This window comes from Lactuca serriola, chromosome 4, assembly GCF_051521515.1.
Source record: "Lactuca serriola cultivar US96UC23 chromosome 4, Lser_US96UC23_V15, whole genome shotgun sequence".
NCBI classification, from domain to species: Eukaryota; Viridiplantae; Streptophyta; class Magnoliopsida; order Asterales; family Asteraceae; genus Lactuca; species Lactuca serriola.
The window spans coordinates 230,927,285-230,939,212 of NC_136411.1; the positions used below are offsets into that span (position 1 = coordinate 230,927,285).

The window sequence follows — 11,928 nt, forward strand, 5'->3', positions numbered from 1 at the left end:
TACGTAACCGGGGCTTCAGGGTAGTCTCGAGGGGCTCGGAAGTGAAAAGTGGGAGAGAAAGGAGGTAAATTAGCAAAAATGGCCGACACCCTCGCATCCTTTTTATAGGGGTGTGAGAGGCTTCGTACGCTTGGCGTACTCCAGAGTTACGCGAGGCATACGCCATGCATGAAGCCTTCCTCGTCTGCCGGACATCGGATGGGACGGGGGTAGAGGGGCGTATGGGAGACATGGCTGATCCGAGACCCCGTACGGCTACGCTGGACGTACTCCGAAGTTACGTCGGGCGTAACCGTCCTCTATTTGTGTGCCTCAAACTTCTAAAATGTGTAACTTTCGCATACGAGCTCCGTTTTTGACGTTTTTTATATCCACGCGTAGGTGAAAATATACTCTATAACTCTTGTTTTGACTTCGTCGTCAAATTTTGATTTTATTTTTAATTATATATTTTTAATAGGCCAAGAACACAAAAAGTCCGTTAAAAATCCACAACTTTTTCATCCGATGTCTGTTTTCGTCAGACTTTTTATCGCTGTGCTACTATTGATGAGATCTTCGATTCTCGTTTAGGTTGTGTTGGCTGACTGTCGCTCGATCTCAATTTCGAGTTTTAGCTGTCTACCGCTACTCCGAAACTTAGAAAAATCCTAACTTCCTCATACGAAGTCAGATTTGGACGTTCTTTCTATGTATGTTCACGTTTAAAGATATCTACGACATTCGTTTAGGTACTTAAGGCTATAAAGTATTTTATTAAAATTTCGCGTTTTACGCTTTAATAGTGTATTACCGGTTTTGCTGCGGATTTTCGATTGGTCATAACTTCTTCATTAAAACTCGGATTTTTGTGTTCTTTATATTTCTGAAAACCTAGTTACAAGATCTATTACTTTATGTATCCCAATTGAGACTTTTGATATTTTCATTTCTGAAGCTATTTTTATTTATTTACTCAATCAAAATAGATTACAATATTTGGCTTATGTCATTACATTGACTTGAAATACCGGGTTGTCACAGCTTCTTTGATCCGTACACAACACATATATAAACTTAATTGTGACAATGAAAACATTATCATAAGGAATGTCATCGGTACACAACACATATATAAACGAGATGAGTAGAATGCAACCACTTGACATCATTACATATTAATTATCAAGCTTTTATTAATTACTATACAAATAATAGGAGTATTAAAAAACCATAATCAAGATCATTCACGTTCAACAGTGGCTTTCATAATTGGGTTATTTTACTTGCCCCCATTATAATTATTGCTTTTATGGAGAATGATTGATTGAATGGGATTTGTATGCGATTTGAAGTTGATATATCACTAACCGACTTTATACATATCAGTGGGTAAATGAGGGCCCAAAACAACATCAAGTGGTGTTGCTTTGACAATAGTCGCCCCCATGCTTTCAGTCATATCAACAGGTTCGTATGATGGTTTTTTGAGCACAAACTGTTGTATCAAACGAGCTAGCGTTAAACCCAAAACCTGAAGGGCAAATAAAACACCAGGGCACATTATTCTACCACTACCAAAAGGAAGCAATTCATAATGGTTTCCCTTGACATCGATATCCTTGTGACTGGTCAAGAATCTCTCAGGCTTGAATTCGGTGGGATCTGACCATATATTTGGGTCACGTTGCATTTTCCAAAGATTTATGTAACGTCCCAAAATTCAAGACCAAAAATTTCTTTTAATAAAACATTAATTTAAGCAAAGACATCATTCCAATACATAATCTGAGTATAAGTTTTCAAAACACATGCTCATTATCAAAGTAAACATTCCCAGGGTGTCTAATCTATGGTGTGTGCCATGCGATCACCCCGAGCTCTTCCCTCCGCTACCGGAAGTACCTGAAACCAAAACTGAAAACCGTAAGCACGAAGCTTAGTGAGTTCCCCACCCTACCACATATCATACATAACCACATACTGCACATACTGGGCCACGCCCGCTATTCTGGGCCTCGCCCCCTACCTCGGGCCTCGCCCGCTACAACGGCCCCGCCGCTCTAGGCCCCGCCTGGCTTCGAGCCCCGCTCGGATACAGATCTATTTCACTTAGGCCTCGCCTATCACAGGGCCCCGCCCACTAACATATGATAGCACATACACATATCACATAACATCACAAGCTAAATATATACTAACGGCTCTTGCTCTAAGGCCTCGCCTATCTCTGGGCCCCGCCCGTGTCCTGCTACTGATGAGTCATGGAACCCCGTCCATACTCCTGCTGATAGTGAGATACGGGCCCAGCCCACCCTCACTCCTTTCCTAACTTGGGCCTCGCCCCTAGACTGCTGCTACTGAGATGTGGAACACCATCCACACTCTGCTATTGGTGAGATACGGGACCTCTCCCACACTCACCTCCCTACAAGGCACATACAAGTATCACACAGACAACAAGTATAAACTATCACATAAACCATTCCTTGGGCACCCGCCTTCTATCATTGGACCTCGTCCGAATATCATACTAGCATACTGTTCCTAGGGCTAACCCCCGGGTCTTCTACTTATAACTACATGGGCCGGCATTGTGGCCGTAGACCCATTCATACAAACGGAAACTCACATGCACTGGCTGAACTTGCTGATGATCCCACTAGCTGCTGCCCGACCACTCACTGAACTACTGCTCTACTTGCTCCCCGAGCTATCAATATCAATGCAACACTTAGACTAACTGACCCCCGACAGCCAACCAAGTCAATTCCGATCTATGTCAAAGTCCTGGTCAAAGTCAACCCTTCCAGGTCAACCCTACTCGCCGAGTCCACTTACTGAATTGTCGAGTTCATATACTCAGGGTCTTTCCATTCACGACACGACTCGCTGAGTCAGTCCATGACTCGCCGAGTCCAATGATTTCCGAGTCCTGACCTGTCCAACTCGCTGAGTCTCGACCCGACTCACTGATTCGAGTCTCAACTGGAAGGGTTTAGGGCTTCGCGACCTGACTCGCCGAGTCCAAGAACAGACTCGCCGAGTACCAGGCAATCTTCATCCAACTCGCCGAGTTCATGCCCAACATCATCCGACTCGACGAGCTGTTCATTCCACTCGTCGAGTTCCTCCTCATCTTCATGTTACTCGCCGAGTCCACTCGAAGGACTCGCCGAGTCCAATCAGATCTACACACACACAGAGGACTTTTGAGTCATGCATGGACTCCAAACTGTAGATCTACCCTTCCCAAGCCTATCCCCCACGTAAAGTTGCAAACTTTACGTGTAGAGATGGAGATATAGGCAAAATACACCATAAACTAGGGTTTAAGGCCAATGGGCTACAAAATCGACTCAAGGGCTGATACTTTACGCTTCTCCAATCCACAACACACATGGATCTGAAGTAGCAACTCCAGATCCGGTTTTTAACTCAAAATAATAACATTATAGCTAAAGAGCCCCAACAACCACACATAGATCTAGGTGCAAAAAGGGTCCAGGAACTAGTTTATTACCTCCAAGTGCTTAGAATGAACTCACAATCCCAGATCTATAGCCCCTTCTTGCTCCTCCAAGTTCCTTCTTCCTTTTCCAAGCTTTAATGCACCTTCCAAGGCTCAGATAGGGGATATGGCGGCTAGGGTTTGGTATCCAGGGCTAAAGAGGCAGTAAGGAACCCTAGGAAGAAGATTAAGACTTTTATATAGGCTTCATGTCCCGAATTTAGGGTTTTCCACGCACAGACCAGACTCGCCGAGTCACCATGGCCGACTCGCCGAGTCGGTCACTTACTCCCCGACCCGGATCCCGCTCTGACTCGCCGAGTTCCTCCTTGGACTCGCCGAGTGGCCCCTTAACATTAAGGTTTTCTTTCCTTTCTTGGCCTTCAAAACTTTGGGTGTTACAACTCTCCCCCACTTAAACTAAACTTCGTCCTCGAAGTTTGCCATGGCCTACCGCCTGCAATCTGCCTCCAATACCCTACCAATTATTCCAACACCAGCTGCCTACCTTCGCTGGTCTTCCACCTGGTCATTCTGACTAGCATCACTCCTTGCGGATAATCATCTCGGGTCAATCCTGACCCTGAACATTCTGGATACACAACTTACTCAACCGACAATCCTTCTGGTACTTTCCGAATACTGCAACTGAACCTATAGGGGTTCACCCCTTCTTTCCTCACGCGATTCCCTTGTCTTCCCAAGGCAATGCTCCAAAAAAAAAACTATCTCCTCTGTCACTGTGAAGATCCTATCTTCACCAATCCATTATTCCCGCTAAATCCAGTATAGGTCATCACCGCCAGTAACCACTGACACTGACACTCCTCTCTTGTCATAACTTGGTGTCGAGCACCCCTCGACTCAACTAACTGAATTCCACCATAAACCGCTTACCCGCACTACTACTGACCGGATATTTCTACCATTCCTCATCTGCCTTCCCGATGAACTGAGAGCACTCTGGTCCCTACCAACCTATCACTATCTGGATTACCGGCTCCCACCGGTAGCTAGTCCCAACACCATCACTAGTCGCTCTCAGCGACTTCCAAAGAAACCTCGACCACCTATAACTGCTCAATCAATTCTGCTATTCAGGCACTACAAAACTAGGATCCCCGATCCCCTATCTTGACACTAAGGTCCCTACCAGGTCCCACCTGCGCTACTAAAACTCACGGGCCTCGCCCACGGGTCCCACCTGCCTCTATCCTTCTAGTCCAACTAGTCTATTCACTCTTGCTCGGGCCTCGCCCACGGGTGTCACCCAACCATACTACTAAGCAACCCTGCTCCTAGGTCTCATCTACACTGCTAATCTCATACGGGCCTCGCCCACGGGTCTCACCCAACTATATCCTGGAGCGGCCTCTCCCAAGGTCTCACCTCGCTAGGGCTATACAGGCAACTCCCTATCATTCTCATGCACTACCCATCCTGATCCCCATCTGATCACTGGGAAATAAGGGCCTCGCCCCAATTCCGCTATCGAAGCTACTAAGGAATGCTACGGCTTACCCATAGCCTTACATCACCATCCATTGCCGACTGCTAGTGAATGTTACGGCTGCCCCGTAGTCTTACAACACTTCCACCACTGACTGCTAGTGAATGCTACGGCTGCCCCGTAGTCTCACATCACTTCCTACCACTGACTGCCGACATGAAGGCACCCATGTGCCATTAGCTCTCAAGATCCTCATTTTGACTCCCTCGAGTCCTACGGGCGACCCATAACCTGAATTCCCAACCATGAACTAACCATTACCGACACACGCTCTAGCTGATGGGGAGTTTCTCAAACTCCGAACCCTGAAATCCTCAATCCATCGAACGCTGAACTACTTCCTTTCCTCCTCGGAGGTCGCGCACTCATTCTAGGTCTGCGTGCTCTTACCCTTGCATACTCGGAGGATTCTCCCCTACTTCGATCCTACTTACCCCTTGCTGCTCAATGCTCAAAGAGAAAACCCAATCCTTGCTACCATTCCATAATCCATCTACTGAGGAACCCAAGCCTACATAGCTAGGGATCTAATCAATCCATCTCTAACACTACACAACCCCGATCTAGTGAGACATACCAAGTCCCTCCCAAGCATGCTACAGTTACTGCATCCTTCGAAACCTTCTTCAATAGAGCACATCCCCTAACTACCATACAAATATCCAAGGTATGCAGATGGCATATAACTCGATCACAATCAACTGCTCAACAATAAAATAATCATACCGATAATGATGCAGAACCATAACAATAAAATCATGCACAAATAAAAGAACTGAAAATGGAAATTGCATACCTGCTCAAGAAATCATTTCCACATAGCAAGAATCTGAACTAGCATGTAACACAAACTCATAACTCAGGCATAACCTAAACAGGCTATCCTACTACTGTCTAATCAGCACTACTATCCAGCTCAAAAGCACAAATAACATGCACATAAGGCATCATCCCTAGATCCTTAGTCCTATTCTAGCATGCTATTCTATCAACGGATAATCATAACATAAACTTGTATGGGTATTTTGGGGTACTTACTTGAGCTCGGCTGATTGCATGCACCACACCCCTTTTTCTCTTTTCAAAATTCTTCTCTTTCTGGATTCTTTTTGTTTTTCTAAAACTGTTTTTCGTTCTCAAAATTCTTTTTACAAAACTGTCTTTTCGCTTTTGAAAACTTTTTATCCAACCCCTCAGTTTGAGTTCAGGCACACCCGAGAGTATGCCCGAATCCCTCAAACCAAGGCTCTGATACCAACTTGTAACGTCCCAAAATTCAAGACCAACAATTTCTTTTAATAAAACATTACTTTAATTTATGTAATGTCCCAAAATTTAAGACCAAAAATTTCTTTTAATAAAACATTAATTTAAGCAAAGATATCATTCCAATACATAATCTGAGTATAAGTTTTCAAAACACATGCTCATTATAAGAGTAAACATTCCCAGGGTGTCTAATCTATGGTGTGTGCCATGCGATCACCCCGAGCTCTTCCCTCCGCTATCGGAAGTACCTGAAGCCAAAACTGAAAACCGTAAGCACGAAGCTTAGTGAGTTCCCCACCCTACCACATACCATACATAACCACATACTGCACATACTGGGCCACGCCCGCTATTCTGGGCCTCACCCCCTACCTCGGGCCTCGCCCGCTACAACGGCCCCGCCTGGCTTCGAGCCCCGCTCGGATACATATCTGTTTCACTTAGGCCTCGCCTATCACAGGGCCCCACCCACTAACATATGATAGCACATACACATATCACATAACATCACAAGCTAAACATATACTAACGGCTCTTGCTCTAAGGCCTCGACTATCTCTGGGCCTCGCTCGTGTCCTGCTACTGATGAGTCATGGAACCTCGTCCATACTCCTGCTGATAGTGAGATACGGGCCCAACCCACCCTCACTCCTTTCCTAACTTGGGCCTTGGCCCTAGACTGCCGCTACTGAGATGTGGAACACCATCCACACTCTGCTATTGGTGAGATACGGGACCTCGCCCACACTCACCTCCCTACCAGGCACATACAAGTATCACACAGACAACAAGTATAAACTATCACATAAACCATTCCTTGGGCACCCGCCCTCTATCATTAGACCTCGTCCGAATATCATACTAGCATACTGTGCCTAGGGCTAACCCCCGGATCTTCTACTTATAACTACATGGGCCGGCATTGTGGCTGTAGACCCATTCATACAAAGGGAAACTCACCTGCACTAGCTGAACTTGCTGATGATCCCACTAGCTACTGCCCGACCACTCACTGAACTCCTGCTCTACTTGCTCCCCGAGCTATCAATATCAATGCAACACTTAGACTAACTGACCCCCGACAGCCAACCAAGTCAATTCCGATCTAAGTCAAAGTCCTGGTCAAATTCAACCCTTCCAGGTCAACCCTACTCGCCGAGTCCACTTACTGACTCGCCGACTTCATATACTTAGGGTCTTTCCATTTGCGACACGACTCACCGAGTCAGTCCATGACTCGCCAAGTTCAGTGATTTCCGAGTCCTGACTTGTCCAACTCGCTGAGTCTCCACCCGACTCACTGATTCGAGTCTCAACTCGAAGGGTTTGGGGCCTCGCGACCTGACTCGCTGAGTCCAAGAACATACTCGCCGAGTACCAGGCAATCTTCATCCAACTTGACGAGTTGTTCATCCAACTCGCCGAGTTCATGCCCAACATCATCCGACTCGACGAGCTGTTCATTCCACTCGTCGAGTTCCTCCTCATCTTCATGGTACTCGCCGAGTCCACTCGAATGACTCGCCGAATCCAATCAGATCTACATACATGCAGAGGACTTTTGAGTCATGCATGGACTCCAAACTGTAGATCTACCCTTCCCAAGCCTATCCCCCACGTAAAGTTGCAAACTTTACGTGTAGAGATGGAGATATAGGCAAAATACACCATAAACTAGGGTTTAAGGCCAAGGGGCTTCAAAATCAACTCAAGGGCTGATACTTTACGCTTCTCCAGTCCATAACACACTTGGATCTGAAGTAGCAACTCCAGATCTAGAGATGCACACAAAAACCGGTTTCACTATTCAAAACCGGATCCAATCCGAAACCGGATTGGGTCAAAACCGGTTTTGACCAAACCGGATCGGATCGGATTTAAAACCGGATTTTCAATCGGATCCTAATCCTATATTCCAAATCGGATTTGATACCGGATCGTAAACCGGATTCGCTAAAAACCGGATCCAAATCCGCCCCAAAATCCGATTAAAACCCACTAAAATCGGTTTAAACCGGTTTCAAATCGGATTCGGATTTTGGTTGGAACCGGATCGGATTTTGACCGGATTCGGATCGGATTTTGACCAGATCGGATTTTTGATGATGTAAGCAAAACTGGATCGGATTCGGATCCGGATCGGATCGGATCGGATTCGGGTTTTGTGCATCTCTATCTAGATCCGGCTTTTAACTCAAAATAATAACATTATGGCTAAAGAGCCCCAACAACCACACATAGATCTAGGTGCAAAAAGGGTCCAGGAACTAGTTTATTACCTCCAAGTGCTCAGAATGAACTCACAATCCCAGATCTATAGCCCCTTCTTGCTCCTCCAAGTTCCTTCTTCCTTTTCCAAGCTTTAATGCACCTTCCAAGGCTCAAATAGGGGATATGGCGGCTAGGGTTTGGTATCCAGGGCTAAGGAGGTAGTAAGGAACCCTAGGAAGAAGATTAAGATGTTTATATATGCTCCAAGTCCTGAATTTAGGGTTTTCCATGCACAGACCAGACTCGCCGAGTCACCTTGGCCGACTCGCCGAGTCGGTCACTTACTCCCCGACCCGGATCCCGCTCTGACTCACCGAGTGGCCCCTTAACATTAAGGTTTTCTTTCCTTTCTTGGCCTTCAAAACTTTGGGTGTTACAATTTACCACCAGACAAGTTCCTTTTGGAATGTTGTAGCCACCCACAATGCAGTCCTCCCGTGACTCGTGAGGAACTGAGAGAGGACCCGTTGGGTATAACCATAGAGTTTCTTTGATAATGGCATCGAGGTAGACTAAGTTCTTCAGGTCCGACTCCTCCACCGGTCTGTCCCTTCCAACATGCTCATCAATTTCATCTTTTGCAGTTTCTAATGCTTTTGGGTTGTAAAGTAACAATGATAAAGCCCACGTTTTGCTTGTGGTGGCTTTAGGTTCTTCCCTGTGTTTTCCTTCTTTCTGTGGAGGATAGGGAGTAGCAAATAGTGTACAAGAATAGAGAAAAAGATTGTTGCAACAATAGCCGATACTAAGACGTAGAACTCCATGGAGCAAATTGAATGCATGGTTGTATTTGCCGATAGATAATCGCAGTAAATTCTTATGGTGATCCTCAAAAGATCAATCATGTCAACCTTTAACAATAAAGTGGATCCTATGGGTTTATATCTACGTCTACATCAGTCTGTTGGACATATTTACCCTTGAGGGTAACACTTTGGATGCTTCTATGAAACATAAAAATAAAAAATAACACTAACTAATATGATCAATATTTATTTAAAAAACGTCACGACTAAAAATAAATTTAATAGTTTTAATTATTTATAATCGAATATTAATTCTGTCATAGCACACTAATGCCAACTGTCGGTGCTTCATATGGAATGATAGCATTTTATTAAAATAAATCAAATATTTCATTTAACAAATATGATTAGGCAAATATAATATTCTGAAATAAAAAATACGCAATCCATTTTAGATAAACAGTAGTTGATTGGCAAATTAACAAGATTTTATGAACATGTTAAAAAAAATTCAATACAAGACGACTAGGTCTTCAATTGTCGGCTTTATTCAATCTAATTGTGCCAAGAAAAAAGATCGTAACTTAAGTTCAGAATCCAATGCTAATAAAAAATTCAATCCATGCTAATAACAGGCAAAATCTAATAGATTTCTTTATTTTATTCCTCGGTATTTCTGTATGTTCTTGAATTTTCAACTTTTGGAATTGAACTTTTTCAATCAATGAACTTTCATGTTCAATTTGCGAGTAGAAAATATCAAGTTTCCTAGCAACAATATAACATATATTGTCATATTTAGCAATATTGATTTTAATCAGGTCTCATTTTCTCTAATGAAAATAGACATATAACAGGAGTCTGAATGGAATGCAGCACAGTTCATAGATTGAAAATGATGTAACTGAATATTTAAAGAAAGATAATTAGAGACCAAATGAATCTTTACTATTCATAATTCAGTTTCTATATATCATTAAATTTGGATTTTTCTTTAAGTTTAATGATTGGAATCTTACCCCAATCTTGTGACTTGTTATCTATAAACTCTGTCCTAGAAATTAGCCCTGTTCCAAGAATCTACAAAAACAGAAACAACCAACAAAAATAACCCAATTAAATCTTTTTGGTGTTTGGTTTGTTGGATTCCATGGGATTTGGAATTCCATTCCATTGTTTGGTTGTAAAAGACTATGTAATTGAATTCAGTTGGAATTCACAAAATCCTTTTTGATTCAAACATTTCATTCTAAGTCCCAAGGAATTCTCCTTGTTAAGAATACATATTTTTTTCAAAGGGTAATTATCATTGCTTATAATATCCAAAACCTGAATTCCATTTTGTGTTCTACAAAAACGAGTAGTTTTGCCATTTATCATTTATATTCAATTAAAAACAGAAATATACAAAGGAATGGAACTGAATTCCATTCCAATTTTGTCAACAAAACATGTGACAAAATAACAATTCATTCAGATTTCAACCAAACGAAACACCAAAAAGATTTAAATGAAGTTTTGGTGATATTATGAACAAAGAAGAAATAAATAGCTTTCATGTTGCTATAAGTTCGTCTCAGTTGTCCAGTATTTTCAAGTTCCAACCATTGATTAGATTATGATGTAAATTACATTTTTGTCCCTGTCCTCCACTGATATTTTGGATCTGGTTCAACAACGAATCTTTTTTTTCCTTTTTGGTCCCTGGACTATAATGATATTTTTAGATCTTGTACAACAAGGAACCTTTTTTATTTTCCTTTTGTCCCTGTTTCAACCAAATCATTCCTGAAAATGGAAAAAAATAATCCTCTTTGGATCAAATCTAAAAGTATTGCTATAACACAAGGACTAAAGATGTAATCGTAAGCTGATTTCAACTGTATATGTGTCTACTGTCTACCTTCCCTTATTTTTAGTGGGAATCAAATAGATGTTTCATATATCAATGGATGTGCACGTGATACAAGTAGGATTGCAAAGCTAAACACAGACCTGAGGGGGATATTCCATGGAAAAATTGGCAACTCAATAGAGAATAACAAAAAGGTTAATCATTATGGATAAGCACAGGTGAAGAATAGAAAGAAAATGACAACTGGAGTAAAGAAATCTTTAAAGCTAGAATGGAAAATGTAAGTGCTTTAGAAGTTTCTTTGAATGTGGGAAGGAATCATAAGAACTGTGAGATACCAATAAGATATTCTCATGAATTGGAAGATGATAAAATTGTTTGTGATGCTAAAGAAGTTGTAGGTGAATCAAAAGTTGTAGAACATCCAACAAGGTCTTCTGATGAGATTGAAAATGATGTAAATAAATCTATGAAGAAAGATAGACAAGGACCAAATATTTTTTTGTACTTGAAACTTGTGAAAATAAGCAGACAATCAAAGATGACATGCACACAGAGTCAAAGGAGAATCAAGATGAGGTGGGACCTAATAATTCTAATAATCTTGCTGAAGAAACCAACAACTTCGCTTTGTATCAGAAGGTGGAAAATAAAAAGAAAACATCCCATGATTATGATGAAAATGGTTATGAGAAGAGATTTAGTGAAGCATTGGGGTTATTGGAAAATACAAGGTAGGAAGTTCTTGAACACTGAGGAAGTAGTAATTGTAGAGATTCATGAATCA

At 42.4% G+C, this 11,928-nt stretch overlaps 1 protein-coding gene across 1 annotated transcript; it reads right to left on the bottom strand.

The window, feature by feature from the left end:
- Positions 1-1,294: 1,294 nt before the first annotated feature.
- On the bottom strand, positions 1,295-10,666 carry LOC145099226 (flavonoid-6-hydroxylase-like). Its single transcript, XM_079036818.1, has 5 exons — positions 10,616-10,666; positions 10,306-10,366; positions 9,459-9,484; positions 8,924-9,368; positions 1,295-1,686 (listed from the first exon to the last, which is right to left on the bottom strand). Exons 1-5 carry the CDS (start codon positions 10,664-10,666, stop codon positions 1,346-1,348), a joined length of 924 nt encoding a protein of 307 aa, XP_078892944.1. The 3' UTR covers positions 1,295-1,345.
- Positions 10,667-11,928: the final 1,262 nt, after the last annotated feature.

What these genes read in the sequence shown, in the direction of transcription:
- LOC145099226 (XM_079036818.1), bottom strand. Translation starts at nt 10,666, where the DNA reads ATGATAAATGGCAAAACTACTCGTTTTTGTAGAACACAAAATGGAATT. An exon ending in GAACACAAAATGGAATTCAG is followed by an intron (nt 10,367 to 10,615) that starts GTTTTGGATATT and finishes CTGTTTTTGTAG; the next exon opens with ATTCTTGGAACAGGGCTAAT. An exon ending in TAACAAGTCACAAGATTGGG is followed by an intron (nt 9,485 to 10,305) that starts GTAAGATTCCAA and finishes TATGTTTCATAG; the next exon opens with AAGCATCCAAAGTGTTACCC.